The sequence below is a fragment of the Myripristis murdjan genome, chromosome 8, assembly GCF_902150065.1.
Source record: "Myripristis murdjan chromosome 8, fMyrMur1.1, whole genome shotgun sequence".
Classification (NCBI taxonomy): domain Eukaryota; kingdom Metazoa; phylum Chordata; class Actinopteri; order Holocentriformes; family Holocentridae; genus Myripristis; species Myripristis murdjan.
This window is the reverse complement of record NC_043987.1, coordinates 27,071,308-27,096,909: the sequence shown is the minus strand read 5'-3', so window position 1 is coordinate 27,096,909 and position 25,602 is coordinate 27,071,308. Positions and strand designations below refer to the sequence as shown.

The following is a 25,602-nucleotide window of genomic DNA, read 5'->3' as shown; positions in this document are numbered from 1 at the left end:
GGAAAATTTAAAAGCATCTCTCTTTGCATGGAGAGGGAAAGTCAGGGCCTCGGGTTTTACAGACCTACTGCACGTTTACACAGTCCACTTTGAACTAAACTGAATAAGACTATTTTCACCCCAACATTAACCTGAACAATAAAAAGTCCATCTTTAACATAAAAAGGTTCAATATACTACTTCAGAATGTTTTTTTTTTTTTGTTTGTTTTTTTTTGCTGTGCACCATAGATTATTCTTTTAAAAGGCCACTTGCACCATGCTGAAATAGCTCTGCGTGGGACTTCCATGAAGCTGTAAAGACACTTTTTTAATCAGATAATTCATTTTAAAGCATTTTAAGTGCTTCTGAGGACCTGCACTCCTCCTGTAGCACTGACAGCCTTTCCCCTGCCGGTGGGAGCTGATTTGCACTTGTTAGACCGGCAGAAGACGGTTCTCGTCCACCGCCTCGCTGTCAGGTGTCAGAAGCTCCACACTCACCCCTGCCTCCGACTCTGCCGGCTCCGGTCCTCCTTGTCTCCGATCCTCCCTCGGGACGGAGAGCGAGTCCTCGCCCCTCTGGGACTACTGGAGCTCCGCAGGGTACCAGTGTGTTTATAACCCTGGGAGACAGACAGACAGATTGGCAGAGAGAGGAAAAGAGAAAGAGCACACTTTGTGAGAGATATTTTGGTAAGTGTGCAGTGTTTTATCATATTTCAGCAGATATGGTGCTTGAATCTGCCCTGTCGGAGAGAAATGCTAATCAACATCCAGGCACATGACCTGTGAATATATAGGTCATGTGTGTGTGGATGTGAAAAGCTTACACTGCATGTTCGCAGGTCTGGACACATCTCTATACAATCGTTGCCTCATATTGTGAATAACTAGCAATGCACTTGGACATCTGCTTCTCCCTGCACATTTCTCAGCGAAGGTGCTGTATCTTGTTTTTAACCCACTGTGTTATGTTCAGTGTGTGCACTTTGCATGACTACAAGCTGTCCTCACTGCTCCCTGTTTGTTTTATTGTTAGGTGTATCTTATTCTTTTCCTGCTGAGACGACCCACTTTCGTCCCGAGGATCGTTAAAGTTTCATCAGTAACACTTTCCATGACTTCCATATCTATAATGCATTATAAAGGCACCCATGATGAATTATAATGCGCTCTTAATTCCTAATCACCATGCTTTTAAGAGCACATCATGCTTGCTGATGCACTACAGGAGCACTCGTAACACAGTATAGATTGACTGAAGCATCTCATGAATCATGTTTTTATGACTTTATTACAGTGTGTTTACATACCCAACACTCAGCATTTTCACTTCACCAAAAGAAGACAAAGAAAAAATGGGATTGTTTGATTTGTGTTATATAAAGGGGCAGTAATTCAGATTATCACTGCCTCAGAGCACAAAATAACCATATTATATGAGAGACTGGTGCAACAGGAGATAAGTTCTATCAATGTCGCAGTTCCCTCTTGTTGCCACTAGAGGGCAATAAGGGTCATAGATTAATTAATGACCCTTTAAAGTGCATTATTATACAACTTACTTAACACAATAGTAAGTTATGGGGGAATGTGTACTTGGAATAGTTTGTTGTGTATTTGTAACAAAAGGTCACTTATACTGAAATGCTAATTATGATATTATATTATTTCCCTTGAAGGACAGCCTCCAATAATAATAAGTCATTAACATTAATAAGCTGATGAATCACCTCGAGTTATATCTACAATGCTGTGCTTTTGCCTTTTAACGCATCAATAAGCATTCAGTGCTCTGTGACCTTGTGAGTGTGTGTTATTGTTTCATTTAATCCACACGTGTCAAACTAAAGGCGTGTGGAGCAGGTTTATCCACCAGGCTCCATGTTGCTCACAGAGCGGATACTACAAACCCCAGCATGCACTGCGATGCCCTGCGCTATCAAAGCCACAAGTGTGTGTGGGGGGGGTAAAAATCAGAGAAAAAAACTTTCTGAGATTAAAGTTGTAAATTTATGAGAAGAAACTCGGCTATTCTGGGGTATTCTCTGAGATTAATTAACAAATGTATGAGAAAAAAAGTAGAAAATTCTGAGATTATGAACGTATGAATTTGCAATAAAAAAAATTTAAAAAAGTGGAAAAATATTTTTTCTGTTACTTTTTGGTCAAGGGACCTCATGGCAGATGTTGAAAAAACATTACTGTGACTTGGGTCTATTCAGACAAAAACAACACACTAATATTTGAGGGATTTTTTGTCATAAATTAGCAAATTTTTTTTCTCATAAATATAATTTCTGTGTTTTTTTTGTTTTTTTTTTCTCAATTTTGTGACTTCATAATTTCAGAATTTTCAAGTTTTTTTTCTCATAATTTTAATCTCAGAAATTCAGATTTTTTTTCTTGAAATATTAGCCCCCTTTCCCAGCTCCGTAACTTTTTTCCGCCCTACAACAACCCTGATAGGCCTTCTTAGGTGGGAGGTCGAGCACCTGTTTGCTTGCATTTTATTTGTTTGTTTTGTTTTGTTTTGTTTTTGCATTTACTGCCATAATCACAAGTCAGCTTGCCTATATTGTGATATTTGATTTTTGAAATACTTTGGTGGATTATAGTTACAGGTTTAACATGAAAATATCAGTTTTATTTCTAACTGGATTTGCGTGTCAGTGATATGCGTGTATACACAAAATTACTTACTTTTGATTCCATGTGATGAAATTATTTGTCATTAGAAAGGATTCAGGGTCGGCATGCAGAGACAGTTTAATGAATGATGGAGGAATGATGCAGTGGACTCCTCTTATGTCATTTTTGTTTTTTAATGGAAAGACATTTTTTGTGGAGGACTGTTTCATGTAAAGTTCATACTTGTGAATGAATCATTACACAGGGCATATTTTGATCAGCAGAGACACTTTGGGTCAAAAGAGTTCAATAAAAACACAGCCGACTCTGTTTGGCTCTCAAATTGGCTGTGAATTTTTAATACGGCCTCGGTAGTGAGTGGGTTTGACACCCCTGATCCTATCTAAAGGTCTCTAGTGTTTAGGTCAACAGTGTATTATAGACTGAAGTACACTGCTGACACACACACACACACACACACACACACACACTCCATACCTGCACAGAAACGATGTTGGAGCCCGGGGTGTTGGGCCCTGCCATCCAGTCCGGCAGGTTCATGCTGTTGTCGCTGTTGGCCCGCAGGAAGGGGTGAGGGTGGGGGACGGCCAGGGTGCGGGCAGCGCTCTCCCGCCTCTGGGGGGCGTACTTTGGAGACTCCAGGAAGGGAACTGGGGGGCAACAGAAGGGGCGGGGGAGGGAGAGGGTGTTTGGGTGCAAGATCGACAGCATCGTATTCTGTTGTTTCTTTCCTGTGTTTTACTTTTATTGTGCACATGATCACACACGCTGTCACTCATGTTTCTCTCTCTCTTTGTCATCCAGATATTTCTACTCTTTGCGGCTGTTATGACGGACAGAGATCCTCGTATCCTCAAAGAGCAGACCTCGGGTACTCACCTACGTCTGTCTCGCGGTGGTTTTTGATAATTTCTCCCAGCTCAAAATGGCCGGACATCACAGCCACCTGACAGACACACACACACACACACACACATACATAGCATCTCTTGAGGAAGTCACACTTTGGGAAATGAATGCACAAAAATGCACGTTACAATTTCTCTCATAGATTCTATAACGGAGCTGCATTTTTGTCTGCTTAAAAGCATTTTTCAGAGGCATTAATTTTACTTTAGCATGTTCTGAGCTACTTCTTCCTCCGTTGATTCCCACACTAGTAATTTATATCACTGGTGTGTCATAATATTGGTAGTGTAATACATAATGTTATGTAATAATATTTTTGGAAAGTACTTTCACTTAAGGAGAAGAAGAGATTTTGCACAAATGCTTTGGATCTAGTTTGAGCTCACACACACACACACACAGGAGCACACAATCAAGCAAATTCCTGTGGTCTCTGTCTGTGTTTTCCACTCCCACACACACACACACACACACACACAGATTGTCTCAGCTGGCTTTTTTTCTGCGCTGACAGAGTTAATGTACTCAGATTAAGGGGTCATACACAATCCTGCCACCTGGGACCCCTGTGTGCATCGCAGCACAATAATGGTTTAAAGTGAAATTAGGCCCCAGCACTTTCTGCTACGTTAACGTAATAAGACACTAAACCACACAAACCACCCAACACACATAATTAACCGTCCAGGCGCTCTGCCATTACCTGAAAGGGGGTCTGCCCACTGTTATTCTTTGTGTCTTTATTCGCTCCCCTGTATAGCAGGATTCGTGCACAGCTTTCCTGCATGAAAAAAAAGAGTCGATGCGTATTAATTCCACATAAAATAATTGCTGATTTCGTGCTCTACGTGAAAAAAAAAAACAAAAAAAAAAACATAGTAAGCTTCCCTGTTAAAATGTATGCAGTGACTATAAAAGCTATTCTCCTATTTTGATGCTTTTTTGCACATTTTCTTTTAACTTTAAATGTAAGTTTGTCCTTTCATGCACTTGGGCTAAAATATCGGACCGGTGAAAAAAAAACATTTTGTGATGTTTCCCTCGCACTTCCTCTTTAGATAAGGTTGGACAATTCACAGCATGAAAACAGTGATAATCAGCAGCATCTGACTTTGCAAATTGCCATGTTCATGTTGTGGAGAGTTCCCAGCAATCTGCCCTTGGATTCGAAAACTTTTAATGTATTTTTTTTCTTTTTAAACTGCTCTAATTTGTCCTTCCTTGCCAGGAAATCTTAAACAAGGTTGTCTCGGTATATCTTAATGGGATTTTAGGTTAGAGGGTGTTTTCTTGTTCTGAACGCTACGACTAACTCAGGGTTGCTTTTGGATGGCGGCTTGATTCCAGTGTCTACTGTCGGGTTTAAAAGACAAATATCATCCCTCCATCACATTATGCAGAGATGTTAAAAGAAATTTAAAAAAAAAGAAGTGTTTAAACTGTATGTGTTTGTCGGGGCAGTAACAATCATACGGCAAACAATCAGCCTTAAAAAAATAGCATTTCACAAAAACATTCATTTACGCCTTTTCCCCCAAAACACCTTATCTTCACACAACACACCATAATGTGCATTTTACTCCTCAATCTTAATGTCGGCCTTGAAATCTGGGTAAACACTGTTTTCTTTCTAACACCCAGTTTTGTCACTTCACCAAAATAAAGGCAATGAAAATTTGAGTGTTTGATTTGTGTTATATGGGGGCAATAAAGGGGCAATAATTACGATTATTACTGCCTCAGAGCACAAAATAACCACATTATATGAGAGACTGGTGCTGTCAATGCCGCAGTTCCCTGTAGCCGCCACTAGAGGGCGATAATGATTCTAGATGAGTTAATGCCCCTTTAAATTGCTTAAGTGCATCATTATGCTTTTCTCTTGAACACAATAGTGAGCTGTGGGAAATGTGCACTCAGAATAGTTTGCTGCGTATTTGTGGCAAAAGGTCACTTACACTGAAATGCAAGTTATTATAATTCATTTTTATCCCTGGAAGGACAACCTCTGATAACAAGTCATTAACATTAATAAGCTTATGAGTCGCCTCGAGTTATATCTCAAATGTTGCACGGGTGCTAAATCTTAATGTCGGCCTAGAAATCTTTTTTTATTGTGCCACATCTTTGTATATAAAAGTAAAGAAAGGGACAATTTGCTTTTTATAGCGACTGTATGTTATTCATGTGTAAAAGACAGAAACGCTGCTTGAGGCATTAACACCCCTGAACGGGTTTCTGTGGCCTTTGACCTTTTTCCCGAAGCCGAGCTCGTCTACCTTGTTGTATAAAGCACAGATGTGCAAGGCAGTATTTCCAGAGGCATTCTGGGAGGAGGAGTCCGCCCCGTAGAAGAGGAGGTGCTCCAGGTGCTGGGAGTTTCCATTCTGACAGGCCTGAGGATGAAAAGAGGGGGAGAGGGGATGGAGGGATGGAGGAGGAGAGAGGGGAGGGTGTAGAGGATGCAGTAGAAGAAGAAACGCATGGTGGCGACGTGAAAGAGAAGAGAGTCGTGGGAGTTGATGGAGGGATGGAGAGGTGGAAAAATGGAAGGAGTGAGAGAGAGAGAGAGAGAGAGACAGCAAAAGACAGACTGACGGTTATAAACTGTTAAAGAAAAAGAACCACATTCAATAATGATACTAATGCTAAGAATAATCATCATTATCATCATCATATTAGCACACTAAGTATGTTATTGCACACACACACACACACACACACACACACACACCATACAGTTTCTCTTCAGTTTTGCTCCTCCACTTTAATACAAACTGCAAAGAATCTCATGTAGTCACATATTCTGTATTAAATACTTATTTTTCCACAAATACAAATAATCTGCCTGTGGGATGAAATAATCTCACTTGTTTCCCAGGCTGATCAACTTGTTTCCAGAATTTTCTTAAGTCAAGTCAAGCCGTCTCTCTTGACAAAACTGGGCACACCTGCTTTCAACATGCAGGATTTATACTTGTCGTTGAAACTGCACTGGAGACACGTGGGATTATTTCATCCCAGTGGCCGATTTCCTCCACATGTTTAAAAAAAAAACAAGATTTTAACACTGAATACGGACCTAAATGAGTTATGATGCACAGAAGTGAGCTGTCTTTTGTATTTGCCTGCACTTTTTGCTGCGTATCACAGAGTATATCCAAATGACAAAAAAAAAAAAAAAAACTCTGAGTGATTTGAGGGGTTTTCATCTCAGCGCCTGAAGGTGATAGAAATCTGCCTGAAGGAAAAACTTCAAGTCGCAGAATTTCAGCGAAGACTTTTAGGGTCCGTGTAGGTCTCCATGTTGTTCCAGAGGCTTTTTCCAAACACTGAATATTTTTTGGATTTCTGGGACATTTTGGGGCATGAAAACTGGAACCTGCAGCTTCAGTCCAGAAACATCAGCATCGGTGTCAAAAGCCCTGATCAGACACACGACGCAGAGCGGAGACGCAGATCTGAGGAGACAGACGCCGACGGGGTGACGATGAGGATGCTGAGATGAGGAAGCTGCTGTACCTGCGTCTTCCTCCCGGACTCGGCTCTCCCCGTCACTCCTGGGATACGAGGCGCCACCACGGGCATGATGGGTAGGATGAAGGATGAGAGGTGACAGAGACAGAGGATGAGAGGGGCGAGGGCTTCGTGGCATGAGTGGTCTTTAACACACACACACACACACACAGGAAGAGGACACTCACACACACACACGTGCACTTGTGTAACATAAACAGTAAGAAGAAACACTAAGATTGGATGAGATTTTGTCCCCGGGGCCGAGATTTCTGTTGTTTATTTAGTATCGAATTAATTTATTACAGTGCACAGTGGGGTGATGGTGGAAGTGAGAGACAGCACACACACACATAAACACACACATGCGCACACACACACTGAGAGTCTCCTACCTGATGTGTCTCGTCCCAGCCGTTCTCGTCCCTGACGCCCAGCTTGGCGCGGTGGTAAAGCAGTGTTTCACAGCAGGAGGTGTCGCCCCCTGTCAGCACAGTGTGGTAGAGCGGCGTCAGCCCTCGCCGGTCCTTGTAGTCCGGAGACGCACCCAGAGACAGCAGAGCCTGCGGGACGGCAGGACGACAGCCACCTCACACTTTGGTTTTCTGTGCTTACCTTCTTGCTAAATGTGTGTTTGTACTGTGTCTCGATGTGATCGGTTTACAACATATCAGGGTGTCCATATTATTCATGTTCATATGATCAATATTCTGAGAAAAAAAGTGCAGAATTTCTGAGATTAAAGTTGTAAATTCATGAGAAAAAACCTTGAAAATTCTGAGATGATAAAGTCACAAATTTGCAAGAAAAACACTAAGAAATTCTCTGAGATTAAAATGGTAAATTAAAAAAAAAAAAAAACTCACAAATCTACAAGATAAAAGTAAAAAATTCTGAGATTATAAAGTCACACATTTAGAATAAAAAACTATAAATAATATATAGAATAATAATAATAATAAATAATAATATATAATAAAATAAACTAAAAATAGTTTTTCCTTTTCTTTTCTTTTCTTTTTCTTTTTTTTTTTTTTTTTTTTTTTATTGGTCAAGGAACCAAAAAGCAAGAACCAAATTGTGGCTTCATAACCAAAAAAAAAAATTATTATAATTTTTTCCCGTACAATGGCCCTAAAATGCCGTCATGGTTTCTATTCTTTTATTAATCTTATCTATCTTAATCTTTTATTTTTTTCAAAATCCCTTTTACAGACAGGTGTTGCAGATTAACATCCAATACAAACATTATGATTCTTGCGTTTGACAGCTGTTTTCAGTTTATCTATGTCCACTGTATCAGTCCCTATCAGATAAACCATCGATAAATGGATAAAACACAGAGGCCCGTGTCCGACTGTGTGTGTTTACCAGCAGGGCCGTGTGGCTGTGGCTCCGCACGGCCTTGTGGAGCGGCGTCAGTCCGTCTTTGGCCCTGAAGTCGATGTGAGCGCCGCCCTCCACCAGGACCCGGATGGCCTCGCCTCCCCCCGGCTCACACTGCACCGCCAGGGACAGGGGAGTCTCTGCAGCACACACACACACACACACACACACACACACACACACACACACACACACACACACACACACACACAGATAGTCATTCACTCATACTGTAACTGAAGGGTTTTTTGTGTTATTGCACTTTTAGAGTATTTTCTTTAACTTTCACTTTTTGGCTCATGAATTGTGTCATGAGATGAGCAGCAGAAACTGGACCGACATGAACTGACCGACTGTGGATCCACTAACAGCGAAACACAGAGAGGAGAGGAGGAACCTGCCTTTCCTCTGACGGTGCACCGCTCTGCACATTTCCACATCTCCAATTAGAAGAAGCTGGTTTTAACTTTGTGCCCGTGACATTTCAGAATATCATGGAAAAGATCACGTCGAGCAAAGTTACTGCGTCTGAAGATCAACTTTTACTCGCAGCACATTTGAAATGAGCTACTTTTTTACTGTTTTTACTGATTTTCACAGCCGTGCTTCGACTTAAAGTGGCGGCTCGGGTTTTTACACGTGCAGTCATATTTGATATTTCACACGAGTGTAATCGATCATCCAGGTTTGACACGTCGGCTCCTTCCTTGCGAGAACGAGCTTCACTGTTCAAAAATAATGAAGTGGATCCGGCCGAGTAACACAGAGTAACAAGCAAACGAGTTGCAATAGTTGCAAAGTTAATTTTAGTCTTTTTTTTTTTTTTTTTTTTTGGTAATCTGGTTTATTTGTCAGGGGCGAGATTCAAAAAGGTCAGAAAAAGTTTTGTGTAATAAAAACTCAATAATTTTTTTTTTTTTTTAATGTATTCACTTAGGATAGATGAACCACCAAATAAACTGACAAGGACAAACACTTAAGATATTTTCTCTATAATTTGAGTTTATTTGAGTTTGTTAGTTTCGTTAGTTTAGTTGAGTTGTTAGTTAGTTTTTTTTTTTGTTTGTTTGTTTTTTGTTTTTTTTTGGAAAACTTCATTTTTATTTTTATTTATTATTCCAACTATATCTGTAAGAAAGTAAACTATAACTTTAAAGAAACACTCCCTTTTATTGTCTTTTTAATTAACTTCTCCTAAAACATTTTTTTTTTTTTTTTTTACAAATTCTTCTATTTCAAATCCACATGATCCACTGTGTAAATAGGAAAGCTTTGGAGTTGTTGTAAGCTTTGTTTTTTTTTTTCACTTTGAAAGTGCTAGGCTAACGACTCCCATAGATTTCAAGTCTTTATGCTAAGCTAAAACGAAATGCTACTCATGGGAACCAAACCACTGGATGCACAGAGGTGAAAATGCTATCGAACAGCTTGTCTCAGCCAGAATAAGCCAGAAAAAGGAGTATTTTGCTGAAAACATTGGAGTATTAAAATATCAGCAATGTCACAAAACTTGAGTAGCAGCCTCTAGTGCTCTTCCCACCACAGATTAAATCCCACTCTCGTTTCTGTGCACCGAGAGAAAATTGAACCAACTCTGAAATTCCCTGGAAAGTGCTCATCCTAACATACTCTAATATTATAAAATTTCAGGCATGATTAAAGCTGCACCGGTCATTTACTTCATCCCACAGCTGGTCAGAGTGACTGATGATCGCTAACAAAACGTTACAAACTGCGGCGAGTCGGCTCGGAGCCATTAACGCGCCGAGACTTTGCTGTTTGACACCGACGTCGGATGAAAGAAAAAAAATCTAATCAGCTTCGCTTAAAATGAATCAGACACCGTGTCAAGGTGCACTTAACCACACTTAACACACTTGAACTTCTTAAAACAAGACAGCGCACAGATCCATCAGCGGCGCACGGCAGAATAAAAGCTTTCAGGCCGCTCAGACTAGAGGCAGAGAGAAAACAGGGGACAGGACTTTGGCTGCCATGGCGACAAGAGTCTCTGGCAACGAGGAAAACGGCGGAAGGTTTTTCAGCTCTAATCAGCTCCTGCAGATCTCAGGTACAAAGAATTTTTGGGGCTTTTTTTTTTTTTTTTGCTTTCTCTTCTTCTGAAGTTGCCCTGCCATGCGGGCCTGGGGAATGTCCGTTTTGTAGTTTGGCTTGGCAGTGAAGGAAGTCGGGCCCCGTCTGATGGGAACCAAGCGGATTATGGCTGAGAATTTTTCATATCCTGTTCAGAACCAAAGTGGGAACCGGGAATCATGCAGAGAGCTTCCTAGACACAAATGTAATAGATGAACTGCAAAAAAAAAAAAAAAAAACCTATCTTAGTGAGTCATTCAGTCTCATATTCTTGTATTTTTCTTACAATAAAGTAAAAAAGTCTGCCAATGGGACGACATATCCCACTTGTTTCCAGTGATGATCGACTTGTTTCCAGAATTTACTTGAAATAAATATCATTTTCTTGATCCTAGTGGCCTGATCTGTTTTATTCCACCTTGTTTCAACATATTTATACCTCCTGAATTCCTGAAACAAATTAAACTGCGCTCGAAACAAGTGGGATTATTTCATCCCATGCACACAAAAACAAAGTTTAGCTCTGAATATGAGCCTTAATGACTTGTTAAAATGCAGATTTTTTTTTTTTTTGCAATGTGATTCTATTTTATTGCACACTTTGCATACATACACACTTAGCGAATGATGTGTTCATGTGCTCCAGTGATGAATGATGAGTCATGTTTTATGGCACAACTTGAGTGGTGTTCCCTACAGAGTTGTGATCACAAAATGACAAAATAAAAATAGTTAATTGTATTATTTTTAGTTGAAATGAACATGTCATCCGCCGGGCTCAACGTCACATTTGGCCTTGTCGGTAATGTCAGAAGTCAGTCAAATAACCCAAGTAGCACCTGAACACCTGAAATCTGAAATTAGATTTTCAGGTGGGAAGTTTGTATCCACTGTCTTTCCCACAGGATTTGAATGCAGCATGTGAGAGAAGGAGGGCTCTTCAGGGCTCTCTGTTGCCCCCCAGTGTTGGTGAGCTGGAAGTGTGTTTAACACCCCCGGTGACAGGCTGTGCTTTGTGTTTTGACACTTGCTCCCACAGCGGCTGGAGCGGCACGAAGCCGCACATCCAAACTGCAAGTGAGCCGTCTGCTGCCCCCCGAAGCACTAACAGGACGTGAAAAAATGCCACAAACTGTGAACTCCACCGGCTCAGACGTTTGGTAAAGTGTCAGGCCGGCGTGCCGTGGAGCCGGGGGCGAAAAAGGAACGGGGGGAGTTTGGGTTTTGGACAGCCTGAGCCGGGATGAGTGTGTTTTAAGGTCGAGGTTATAGAGGAGAGCCATAGGCCATATAGCTACCACTGTTACAATGGCTGGGCCACTGGCCACTGCTGTGCTAATTTCACTGCGAGGAGGGGACGGCTTGCCTCTCGGGGATACTGAATCACAAGAACACCGCCATATGTTCACTGATGCTATGATTCACTGCGAGGGATCGTCGTGGGAGGCTGGGGTCACAGTGATGGACAGAGACAGATAGGCTCGAGGGAGAGACGGATGATATGTGGGTGTGTAGATGGTTGGAGGGATGGGATGGGATGAGCTGAGGCAAGTCGAATCAGAGTATTCTCTAACAGCACTTCTTAAAACACACAGTACTTGCTTATATGACATGCATTTTATCCCGTTTCTTTTTATTATCAGGCTATATTGATTTTTTTTCCCTCGATTCTAATCTTTTTGTCCTGTGGTGCCCTCTTGTTTTACTGGTTTAGATCTGATTTTTCTTTTTTTATAGCATGTTTGCCTTTATTTTACTGTTAAAGTACTTTGTCAACTTATTTTAATTTACTAAGGGAAGATAAATAGATGGATGGGTGAATCTGTGGCTCAAATAAGATTAAATGAAGAGTTGCAAAACACATGTTTATCTGTAATCTTAATCATTTCTAGAAATCATGTTTGGCATATGCATAGGGTGTTTGGCTTTGGATTTTGGGATTCAGATCAGAGGGAACAGGCCGCTCTCGCACGCTGTCGTCTCACACGTGCAAGAAATCTATGAACAATCAACGTTTCTGTCCTCAGACCGTCATCCTAAAACAGTCGGATGGACGAAGTGCCAGCCTTATATTGACTCAAACGACTCTGTGTGGGCCAATTAGAGTAAAACAAGTGCACCGAAGCCCTCTGTGTCCTCTGATCTGAGCTATTTCTCTGATGCATCTGTCCTTTTGTGCACGTGCATAAGCCGTTTTCAGCAGGAGTTTGGATTCGGATAAGATGTTACATGAAGCATCACTTTTCAGAGGAATTGCATTTATCTGTTTTTTTGCATATTAACTCTTTCAGATTGTTAATCAGGAGAGCTGACAGGTTACGTGGCGTCTTCCGGGGCCTCACCGCCATTGTCAGAGTCCTGGTAGTTTGGATCGAGGCCCTTGTCTAGGAACTTGGCCATCTTGTCCACGGAGCTGGTTTGAATGTAATCCATGAACTTCTTCAGGCTGGCCTGCGGGAGGAGAGACAAATGTGTACTGTAGTGCAGAGCAAAGGAAGATGCATCTCCATCTGGCGAGGAAATGTGCACAAAAGCTCAGCAAAGTGCAGTCCAGTGCAGAGGAGTGTGATACGGGAGCAGAACAATACAGCAGAGTAAAACCACAGCACAGAACAAAATATACACGGTGTACATTTTTGCCCACTCGAGCTGCATCAGCACAGCGTGTTTGACAGCAAAATACACACTCGTGCACAAATGCATGGTCACTGCCACAAACACACACACACACACACACACGAAAATATATACTGTGCAGTGTCGATTTTCATTCACTCACACTGCATTAGTGCACTCACACCCAGGAATGAGACGAGAGGTGCACCTTCGGGAAAGAAAGGAGTTTTGTACCTTGGTGTGCAGTTTGGCCAGCTGTTTCTCATCCAGATTGGTCTGTTTGTACACCCTGGTCTTGTATCGAAACTAAACCAGGGAGAGAGAGAGACAGAGACAGAGAGAGAGAGAGAGAGAGAGAGGAGGAGAAGAGTTAATCCTAACTAGGAGGGCCTTTGTCCTCAATTCTCTCAGCTTTTGGCCTAGATCCACAAAATGGGGCCTGCAGATTTATTGTACAGAGGAGCTTTATCTGGTTTGCCATACAAACCTCCCCTCCTACTTCACTGAGGACAAGGAAAGTGAAAGGAACGGTCTGGATTTACAGTAGCTTAAAGAGGGTTTAGAGCGTCCACAGGGTCGTAATATAACATGAAATGAAGGCACAGTGCACAGACCGGAGGACGGTGCAGCAGGTGCAGCGAGACAATGACCAGAGGAAGGAGGCCGGACGCTGCAGAGCACGAGGGGAACCTGAAACTCATCCGCAGCACAGCGGCTTGACTGACATACAACATCGTAAAAAATAAAAGAGTGTAGTCCTGAGCCTCATTCAGAAAAAAAACACATCTGGGATAAGAGGTGTACAATTCATAATCCCAATGCTCCCACCCACCTCCTGTCTGCTAACAATCCCAAACCAGGTCTCTATATAGGTGCTCCGTTTAAATAGCACAAGAGCCAGATGGAGATAAAACATGCCACTTAAATTGTTGCTATTTGCTGCTGCTTTTCTGCCGCAAACAGGCGGTGACATCACCTGGCACCGCGGATCAGTCAATAGCAGATGGCACTTTCGCTGGCGTGTTTTACACCATCAGATTTCCGGGCCTTGCACAGATTACACTTTGGGCTTTAGTTAGTCTTTAAACACAGTCTGATTCATTCCGGAGATGTTCTAAGTAAGGGATAATCCACGGGGAGGTGTGTGTGTGTGTGTGTGTGTGTGTGTTAAGGAGCTGTACAAGGCAAAGAATCACCTGATGCAAACTTTGGCACACACCCTCGAGCCCAAACCTCAAAGTGGATGATCCAGATTAGACAATTTCTACTTAACAACAATGAAAAATAGGGAGATTTACTTAATTTGGGGAACATTATGCTTTGAAAATTAAAAAAAAAAAAAAAAATTCTGGTTGTGCTATTTTTATACGGGTCAAACCGCCTCACAACAGAGACACTACCTGCTGATTCGGCTGACATAACGTTATTTAACTCGATCCGTGGCCTTGCAGAGATTGTGGATTTGCCAAAATGGATTAAATGCAACACATATCTACACAGAAATGCCTCAGCTAGCTCTGTGTTGGTGTTAATGTTACCTGCTGGAAAGTAATCACAGTTGTTTTGGAGCAAAACTAAAAGTGGGGCAGAGTGTAGCAGCTAAAAACAGGCAGATAACATAGTTCGCTTAAGGCTTCGATTTCAGTTTGTTGCTTAGTAACTGTTGGTTCTGGCCAGCGTTGGACTTGAACACCATGTGTGCATTACATGGTTTTAACACACGCCCTCCAGCCAATCAGAGGCAAGGACCGTGGTGTAAAACTATTTGAACTATGAAATGAAATGCTTGAGTTTTGATTTTTCCACACAGGTCCATGTGTTTTGTAGACACTCAAGGAGGAAGACATTGCATCAGCAGCAGTTAAGCCACACAGCACCGGGCTCAAGGGGTCATTAAAGATTTTGCTTTTGTCATAGATTCACATCCTGAAGCTGCTGTTTCTTGCAGCAGCGTCAAAAGAAAGTACCTCCAAGTATGGCACCCCTTTCTCGAAGGACTGTGGGTACTCTCTGAGCAGCCGCTCCTCCTCCAGGAACTTGGCATCGTGGCCGTCGGTGGCGGGCTGGAACAGGCCGTAGTTCAGGACGTCCCGCAGAGATTCAGTCAGGGAGCACAGCACCTGCTGCTTGGCCTTCCACACCGTGGCGTCCGGGTTGAACCGCAAACATTTCTGCGGGGGAGATGCAGGGAGGCGCGGATCAGCTTTCAATACATGTGAGGGAAGATAACAGTGATCAAAGAAAGGGGCGCAGAAGGATCACTGGTTCAGTTCGAAACACTGAAAATGACATGTAGTGAGACGGGAGATGAAACTGACGATGAAAGCGGTGAAAGCTAGGTAAGACAAATTAAAGCAAGGCAAGAACACAGGAGTGGAGAGGTAGAGACGTCAAACACAGTTAATAAAAGATCATTACATGACAGGAAGTCTGAAAAAGTGAGGTTTAAGATGTGATTTGAGAGATTATAGTGATTATAGTTTAGCCAGACTGAGCTCTTCAGACAGGTCGATTCAAATTCTGGAGCCCCGACGACAAAGGCCTGATCAGGAGGCAGGACTTGTTTCTAATCTAGACTATGAAGCAGCCAATAGGAGCCTCTATTCTTTCATGTAAGCCATAATCTTCCAACCAGAAACTCCAAAAAGTTTTTGGTTGGAATGAAAGCCAATAGGAACCTTTACCTTTTCATCTAAACTTCTGAACAGCCATCGGAAACCTTTTTATTTTGATCTAGACTTCAAAATATCCAAATGCTTCGTATCCATGCCCCAAACGCAATCCAAAAAACCACCTTAATCAGCTGTGACAGTGACAGGTAGTAGTGACAGGTGAGTCCTCAGTGTACTCAGGTCATGTCCTTCACAGCTGCTGGATTCCTTACGAGCCGGAGACGAGAGAGGCGGATTAGACGAGCTCACTGCTCTTACTGTACATTCCAGCGGTGTTAGTTGCGCCCAGGTTTGACTGACTGCAGCACATCGATGCTGTTTGCCTTCTGAGCCAGCAGGGGGAGACAGCACCAGCGCAACCGGGTGTTTCCCGGTGGGTTCAGAGAGCAGATCGGATATGAATGGCTGTTTGGTACGGCTTAAAGTGTCTCCGGTGGGGTCATGAATGGCCAAATGCATCACGGCTTACAGGCTCAGTCAGCAGAGTGGAGCGTACACAGATGGCTGACTGAAGGTTTTTGTTGCTCTCTCTCTCTCTCTCTTTCTCTCTCCCTCTCTCTCTCTCTCTCTCGCTCGCCCGGGGTGGAGGTGGGCTGTTCCCCTGACCTTGAGGCAGCCGTAGGATTGGCCCATGCAGAGGACAGCAGGAAGGGTCTCCTGCCTCCTGCTGCATTGCTGCCACTTTCCAGCCAACGCTTGCCTCTGCTCACTCTATCTTACTGTAATATCCTTCTTTACACACACACTCTCAGGCTGTGTGTGTGTGTGCGTGCATGCATGCATGTGTGTGTGTGTTAGTGTGTGTGTTAGTGTGTGTCTGTGTGCCACAAAGAATGAGATAAAACCTGCACAGGGGTTTTGTGCAGAGGAGCAACATTTTCTCCATCTATTTTATTCAGTGTCTCCGTTTGTGCACAGCCAACCCAGTCACCATGGCAACCAGTTCATTAGTGGAGCAAGCTGCTTGTTGCTATAGAGACATCCCTGTGTTCCCTAGGAGACAGGGTACTATGGGAGGGTGTGCGTGTATGTGTGTGTGTGTGCATGTACATCAGTGTGTGTTTGTTTGCAAGTGCATGCATGTGTGAGAGTGTGTGTGAGTGCATGTGCGTGCATGTGCATGTGCATGTGCATGTGTGTGTCTGACAGTGGCATGGCGAATGAGACTGGCAGAGTCAAAAGGGAAGACAATATCTGTAAGATATATGAGCCAGAGAGAGAGGGAGAGCAGATGAAAAGGTGTGTCTGCATGCATTAGATTACGTTTCACACATGCCTACACACTGTACCATACCAATACACACACACACGCACACACACACACACACACACAGTGCCTGCATTTCACTCACAGTCCCATGAAAGGATGCAGACAAATGCACTCGGGCTAAAACGAATCTGTAATCAACAGTGGAGGAGAATGAGGTAGAGACACAGAAAAGCGCATGAGAAATGTTCCCAGTCTTCTCAATTATTGATTGAACAATTATAAAACCGAGGAACGCGAACACATGCATAATTTCGCTTTTAACATAAGATGCTTAACAGATTTCGGTGAGGCGCGATGAGTCAACGACGCTGCTCATTGATCTGCACACCTCCAGGAATATCACCGGCCTTCCCGATTGATCCCCCGGCTCCCAGCTGACCGGCCAATTAGGGCTTATCACGCATTCCTCGGCCTGATGGGGCTTTAAAACAGCGACTTGTGTCTGTAGTTTGGCTCTGCAAGCAGAGGGTTTTTCCTGCTGATTGGCTCCATATCACAGACATTTGGCCCTGTTAGTGATGCAAGTCTCTGTGAAACTCTGTAATGAGCCGCTCTCTCCCTCTCTGTCACTGCATTGTGGGAAAATGATGAATTTGGGTCTTTAAAGCTGCATCGGGTAACGTCTCGTGTTGGTGGCCCCAGATGGTGCGGAGAGGTAACTATCTGAACGAGGTGGGCTTTAATACGAGGAGATTGTGCGACGTGACGTCAACAAACGACGCGCTCCTCGGATCTGACGGTCGTCTTTGCGGCGGCGGCGGCTGGGGGCGGAGGTGGCGAGAAAGTTCAGCCATCGCCGGTGAATCAAGCTTCCTCTGGACGGAGCGTGAACCCACCGCCATTGATTGTGAATTTTAATTCCCCTCCACACAGAGATGATTTTCATACATCTGTTCACTCCAGAAATTCATTTGGTTAAACAAAGAAAATCTGCACCATCTCATTGCCTTAAGTATCTTCAAAGTTTGAAAAAGAAAATGCATTTTTCCGCATTGAATGTCACAAACATCTTCTGTATGTGTTGGTTGCAATCCTTCACTGAAACTACATCACCAAGATGAGACCAAGATGTCATTGTTTTATGACCGCAACGTGACATCAAACAGAAAATATCACGATTTCTTGTGCATCACACTGCAAAAAACGCAAAATCTTACCAAGATTATTTGTCTTATTTCAAGTCAAAAATGTCTTATTTCTAGTCAAAATATCTCATTACACTTAAAATAAGACATGATCACCTCAGAAGTAAATTGATTTTAGACAATTAGAAAATTTGCTTGTTTCATTGGCAAAATTTGCCAGTGGAAAAAGTGAAAATTCACTTGAAATAAGTGAAAATGAGCTAGAAACAAGAAACAAATTTTGCCAATGAAACAAGCAAATTTTCACTTGTTTCAAGCAAATTTTCACTTGAAACAAGAGACAGTTGTCTAAAAACAAGTTTCTTCTGAGGTGATCATGTCTTATTTTAAGTGTAATGAGATATTTTGACAAGGAATAAGACATTTTTGACTTGAAATAAGACAAATAATCTTGGTAAGATTTTGAGTTTTTGCAGTGCATTTTACTCGCATTTCCCTGGAATGCAGCAGCTCATATCTGGTGTCTTTGGAAACACTGAGATCTCCACTAGAATTTAAAATTAAGCTCCGTGGGTTTGAATAAAGCTCAGCCTTCCAGCATTCATTTGTAATGCATTATAACCTACTGACGGTATCGCCAGGGTTGGGGTTAAAGCTGCACCGGGCCGCGGCTCGACTCGGCAGTCCCAGATGGCGCAGGGAGGTAACGATCTGAATGAGGTGGGCTTTAATACGGAGAGATTGTGTAACATGACGTCAGCGAAATGCGCACTCCCAGGATGTACTGTCCTCTTTGCAGCGGCTGCTGGGGGCGGAGGTGGCGAGAAAGTTCAGCCATCGCCGGTGAATCAAGCTTCCTCTGGACGGAGCGCTCACCCACTGCCATCTATTGTGAATTTTGATTCATCGCTTCCTGCGCACGGAGCAGATTTCCTGCAAGTGTTCGACCCTCGCATCACCAATTCATCCGGATAAACGAATCTACAGTGTCTCTTTAAGAGTGGGGGACGGGGCGCTGTTTCCTTTTGCGGCCCTACTTTATGATTTAAGCTGGTGAGACTGTTGTGTTTTTACATAAAAAAAAAAAAAAAAAAAAAAAACAACCAAGCGCTTTAAGCTTTAAGCATCTCCCTGCTCTCTATGGTTTTAACATTATGCAGACCAAAAATTTTTATCTCGCTTTCGAAAACTGTGATCACACTTTCCCACTCACATACACCCACTTGCTCTGTCCATGCTGCTCTTTATCTTCCTTTGCCCATCTCTCTCTCTCTCTCTCTCTCTCTCTCTCTCTCTCTCTCTCTCTCTCTCCCCCTCTCTCCATCCTTCTCAAGCGGCGCTGTCACTTGTTATCTATGCAGAGGCAAGCGTCTCTCTCTCTCTCTCTTTCTGTCTTTCTCTCCCGCCCTCTTTCTTGCTCTCTTCCTCCGTCTCTCTAGCCCTCCCTCTCTCTCCCTCTGGCCTTTTTCTGCAGGCCAAGAGCAGGGGGACTAGAAGCCTTTAATGAGATCTGTGGGGAAATAACCCCCACACACCCTGCCCCACCCATATCACCAGTTAAGTCATCTCTCTCTATCTCTCTCTCTCTCTCTCTCTCTCTCTCTTTCTTGTCTTCACTTTTCACTCTGTCTCTCTTGACGTTGCTCTGTTGCTCTGTCAACCAGCACCCCCCCTCGCCCCCCGCCCTCTCTTGCCAGTGCACAGTCAAAGTCAACTCTTCTTGTTCATTCACCCCCCCCCCCACCCTCCCGATCTGCACCTCTGCGCTCTCTCTCTCTCTCCTCCACTCTCATCTTTCTCATGCTCTCGCTCCGCTCCTCTCGCCATACCTCCCTCTTTATTATCTGAGTCCCTCCGCTCACCTCCGGGGCTCACCCCTTCATTAACATTCAACCTCGCCACTGCACTGGGGAAGCTGACTGTGCGTGTGTGTGTGTGTGTGTGTGTGTGTGTGTGTGTGTGTCTGGAGTTGGGAGGGAGGGGCATGGCTGTCTGTAGTCAGAGTATTGCACATAGTGTAGGAGCCTGAGCACAAGTGTGTCTAGGTATGTGTGTAAAAGTGTGTGTGTGTGTGTGCCAAATCCTGACCGAGGGCTGCAGCTGAGACTTCAGACTTTGGAGAATTTACTGCAAGTTGAGCTGCAGAAAAAGAAAAAACAAACAAACAAACAAACAAAAACATTTGTTTCTCACTTGTTGTTGGTGCTCTGCATGTGAATGCTGATCAGACTGTGTGTGTTTCAGTGTGTTTGTGGGGTAAATCTACACGGTTTGACAGAGTTTTTGCAGGCCGACACCGATGGTTTTGGACTGAAGCTGCCAATGGCGAATATTTTTGCAACGCTTGGTATCTTAAATCCTGGCTAATTTCATGCAAAAACCCACTGAGTTGAGCAATTCAGTGAGGCTAAAGGTCACTGTGCCCACTGCTCTAATTCCACAGATGTGAAAGAACACGTCCACGCAACATGAAGAAATAGAAAATTGATTCTTTCATTGATTATCATAACGATCACGTAGCTCACATCCTGACGTGCCCATGTGGATTGATTTATGTAGGACAGGCCAAACGCCCCCTCAAAGTCTGAGGAACATAAAACTGCAATTTGCAATAAAAGTAAAATGTTTATGCAAGGACGTGTCGCGATGACGAGGCAAATGGTGGTTCAACATCTTCTCTTTCATATCGGTACATTACCTTCTTAAGACCCTGTGTCCTCACTGGAGGACATTATAGATTTGGAGCCGTATCTGCCGGGACGCTATCACGAAAAGTCCTGATGTGCCTGCAAGAGGACAACCTAAGCTTTACAGAGATGGAGATGTCACGAGTTTGGACGTTAGACCTTGTGAACTTTAAATAGAGGGTGTGAAAGATGCCTGGTGACTAAATTTTGACATTGTATGAAACAAAGTCCTAAATTATCACATGAAATTGTTTGTTTGGTAAAATGGCTTTATATTTATTTTGTGTTTCAGTGAGATTTAAGTGATTTTGAACTTTCTGAAGCATGAAATACAAGACCATTTTATGATGTCTTCAGTAGTAAACACCGGGTCAAGAGCTTTTTTTTCACATGGAGCGCAGAGCTCACTGGAGCTGCTGGAAAACTTCACCCGGGGTTGTGCCTTTCGTCCTGCGTCACTTTGTGCTCTTGATGGCTCGCAGTGAGTTGTTTCGTCACTTTTTGGATAAGCAAGCAAAACCGCAAAATGTTAATTTCCTTAATCTTGGCCTTAACCCAAAGTTTGAACCTGCAGGAGACCTCATGCATAATTGTAACCTCAAACAAGGATGATTTTTTTTTTTTTTTTGGTGATTTTTGCCTCCCATACCACTGGTATGGCGATAACTGTGGCTAAATTCCTTGCAAATTTTGAAATTACTTCTACCTGACTATTACAACATTACACTGGAAAATATGCACAACTAAATAATATTAAAATCTACTGGCATTTAGATCGACTAAATTAGGTCCAACAACAAAATCTACTCAGCTGGGTGGTCTGATATCAGTTTAGTATCTTGGATCAACAGATGCCCAGCCCAAACAGGCTTACAAAGCAGACGACGAGTTTCCATGCACACAGGACCAGATAAACAAATTATAGGACATCAGAAACAGAATATTCTGTACATGCTTTCATACTTGCATGCATCAAATCAGCTGATCTCATGTTGGATTATTCAGTCTGGTTTGCCAAATTTTCGAAATAAAACTAGCCCATACTTTAACACACAGTCCAACTTCTCATTTTCATCAAACTGTAATTCAGGATTTTTGTTGTGCGTTCTTACAAAAGGTGCTCGCAGGTTATGATATAAAGTCGAGCACGAGGTGCACAAAACAGTGTCCATCCGGGTGAAAGGTTTTAGGGCTTTTTTTTTTTTTTTTCATGGAGGACTTCCTGGAGAATCACACACATACACATCTTCACCCGGAACACACACACACACACACACACACACACACACACACACATCTGTAGAAGGCTCCAGTAAGTCGCGTAGCCTGCAGACTCGTAACGAACGTTGATAATGTCAAAAATCTCTGACACAGGCACTGTAGCGCCCTCTGGTGTCAATGACAATCTGAACTTGTTTTGCCTTTTATTTATTTATTTTTTATATATCTCAGTTGTCTTGATTTCATTATATGATCTTAGGCTACTATATGGATTAAGACATGATATTAGTTAACCAACACCCGGGTCCTATTCCTCCAGTGAAAAGGTTTACCTGTTGAATGTGAACATTTTATTTATTTATTTTTATTTTTACAGCCACGCCTGTTAAACCATTTTCTTCATCATGTGCTCCAGACCTCATCCCTTTACTGAGCAATTCAGCGTTTACCCAAGGATGTGATCCTTGGCTGTAAAAACTGAGAGAGTTATTTATTTGATTGGACACTAAAACGCTCCAATTAAACTGAGATTAGTTTGTGTGGATTCTCATCATTATGTCACTCCAGTCAGTTCAGGACATTGGTTTCCCATAGAAAAGCAGAAAAATAGCAGTCAACTCTCTGATAAATATGTAGTCAAACAAAATGAATCATATGATGAAGCTGAGGCCACTGTCTATTTTTTTTTTTTTTTCAAACAAGTGAAGAAATCAAGTGGAGTAATCCCATTTGTTTCCAGTGGAGTTTCACTTGTTTCAATAATTTTTCTGGAAAGTATAAATATGTTGCAAAAAAAAAAAAAAAAAAAAAAAAAAAAGGCAGATCAGCCCACAAAGATCACGAAAATGACACTCGATTCAAGAAAACTCAGGAAACAAGTTGACTGTTTGAGCAAGTTGGATCATTTCATCCCACTAGCAGATTTTTTTTTAGCTTGATTGAATAAAACCAAGATTTTAATATTGAATATGAAACTAAATGACTTGTTAAGATTTTTTTTTTTTTTTTTTTTTTTTGTTAATAAAAAGGAGACGTATCGGTGCCAGATACACAGGTCGACATGTCGGTGATGTAACCCCATTGCAAGTGCGTATGTGTGTGTGTGTGTGTGTGTGTGTGTGTTTCCAAGTGTATTTTAAGCCCGTCTCCGCATTAGTCCATAAATGGGTGTTCCTTTGTCAGTCGAAATCCTCCTCCCTCAATTCATAACATTTGTGTTTGTGTGCCGCGGTTCCTCCCTCGTCTCATTACAACACAATTAACGAGCAATTAGAGTTTATTGAGGGCGAATTAGCTGACATGTAGAACAGACCTAATGTACTGGGAGTGTAAAGGGATATTAGCCAGCACCAGAGAGAGGGAGAGGAGGAGATGGAAGTCGATGAGCTAGAGGAAAAATCAGGAGAAGGTTAGGAGGTTTGGGGGGTAAAAAAAAAAAAAAATCGGTTCATTGCTTTTTTGTTTTATTTTGTTTTAATAAAGTATATAAATGGGCTGAAACGTCCCTGTTTTGTCACCAAAGCCTTTGCTCGTAACTACAACCTCATCCCATAGTGGACTTTGAGATTCACACCGTTATTTTCCAATTTGGGCTGTGAAGTTTCTCAGCTTTGTCAGGTCTTGCTGCGGGAAGGCACATTTGAGATGGAGCAATAGGAGAGAAGCCCGACCACAGAGGGTGAGAGAGATGAGAAAAGATGGAAATAAAAGAGAGAGGTAATGGGCAAAGCGGATTAACGAGGACAGAGGGAGACTGATGGAAAGAGTCCGTGGGAGAGGGGCAGAGGAGAAGACAAGGTGTGAATGAGAGAGGGAGAGTGAAAAATGGCATGTTGAGTCAGGAGAGAGAGACAGAGAGAGAGAGAGAGACAGACAGACAGACAGAGAGAGAGAGAGAGAGACTATAACTCTCCTCATAACATTGGGAGTGTATATTGACTGAGTCTCTTGGCAGGAAGTCAATGTGCTCATGTTTTAGTCATGTTTACCTGTGTGTGTGTGTGTGTGTGTGTGTCTGTGCCTGTGTGTAATAGCAGAGTTAATCCTCTGAGACCTATAGGAAATGAAATCCCCTTTAATTTCTTTCAAGAACATTAAAAAAAAAAAATGCTACTTTGGCCGATTATGATGCGCTTTTTGTGTGTGTGTGTGTGTGTGTGTGTGTGTGTGTGTGTGTGTGTGTGTGCAGACTCTCATCCAGTCAAGACATATGTATTCCAAGAGTGGTTAATTTCATTTTTTCATGGCTGATCTGATTTCACACCCCAAAGAAGCCTTTTTTTTTTTTTTTTTTTTTTTTAGATGTTTTATTAATATTCTATTTTTTATTTGCTTTTTAATTACTAATTACTATTGTACTGTAATGTGTCTTTAGAAGTTAATTTTTTTTTTTTTTTGTATATTTTTGTCCAAACAAAAAAAAAAAAAAAAAAAAAAAAGGATCTTCATGGGCCAACATGATGATTTTAAAAACATTTTTCAAAGAAATAAAGAAATTTTGGCTGCCAGTGTCATGTTTCAGAGTACTGAGCTGATACTGGAATCTCAGTAAAAATCAGATATTAGGCTATTCAGATGCAGTTTGTCTGAACACCATATAACCTGAATTTATTCTAAACATTTGTACTGTGGACAATAGCATTAAACGTTTTGATTCAAATTTCACACGCATGCATAAAAACGGCTGTAAATGCTGCTTCACATGTTGAGAAAAAGGTTCAGTCAGTTCAGCTGGAAACAAAACATCATCTCGTGTCTTTTCATTTTTTTAGCACGTAGATGTGGATACATGAAGGCGCTGAATATCAACAGAAAATATCGGCTAAAGGCATCGGTATCAGTCACCGTCCAGTATCTGCAGACGTTATTACGCCTTTTTGCATATCAGAGATGCTGAGAAATTCTCATTTCAAAACATTCAAGATAGGACACTCGTCAGGAACAAAGCTCCGATGATGCCACTAGCATCTGTGTATCAGTGTATCAGTGTATCAGTGTGTGTGTGAGTGTGTGTGTGTGTCTATCTCTATCTCTCTACGCCTCTCTAATTTCTATCTACTTCCACCTATCTCTCTATACCTCTATCTTGTTCTAGCTCTATCTACCATATCTCCTCCTGTCCCTATCTACCTCAGACTATCTCTGTGCCACTTTCTCCCTCTGTTTATCACTATCTATATATATATATATGTGTGTGTGTGTGTGTGTGTGTGTGTGTGTCTATCCGGCACTTTAGTGAGCGTTTCAAAAAGCATGTGACCGCAAGCTTGAGTGAGCATTACCCTCCCACACCCCGCTGCCATCCCCGTTTATCCATCTTTTTACAATTAAACTTTGATGTCGATTTGTTAGAATAAATAGGGAGCTGTGAATAATTGATGTTTGGATTCAAAGACACACACACACACACACACACACAGAGTTGAAAACACCCATGCATAGATCAATAATAAATCACACGGCAGCAAGAGGGAGGAAGTAGCATTGAGCAAGGCAGTCATACTGTAGAGCATC

At 42.3% G+C, this 25,602-nt stretch overlaps 1 protein-coding gene across 1 annotated transcript in view; it reads right to left on the bottom strand.

Annotated features, from left to right (window-relative positions):
• shank1 (SH3 and multiple ankyrin repeat domains 1) overlaps positions 1 to 25,602 on the bottom strand; it is a 74,630-nt gene that overhangs the window by 46,443 nt on the left and 2,585 nt on the right. The window contains exons 2-11 of the mRNA XM_030058144.1: positions 15,122 to 15,325; positions 13,389 to 13,460; positions 12,881 to 12,989; positions 8,430 to 8,584; positions 7,454 to 7,621; positions 5,822 to 5,938; positions 4,246 to 4,323; positions 3,513 to 3,579; positions 3,111 to 3,283; positions 483 to 604 (exon numbers count right to left, since the gene is read on the bottom strand). Coding sequence (XP_029914004.1) covers positions 483 to 604; positions 3,111 to 3,283; positions 3,513 to 3,579; positions 4,246 to 4,323; positions 5,822 to 5,938; positions 7,454 to 7,621; positions 8,430 to 8,584; positions 12,881 to 12,989; positions 13,389 to 13,460; positions 15,122 to 15,325 — 1,265 coding nt within the window. The remainder of the gene's footprint in view (positions 1 to 482; positions 605 to 3,110; positions 3,284 to 3,512; positions 3,580 to 4,245; positions 4,324 to 5,821; positions 5,939 to 7,453; positions 7,622 to 8,429; positions 8,585 to 12,880; positions 12,990 to 13,388; positions 13,461 to 15,121; positions 15,326 to 25,602) is intronic.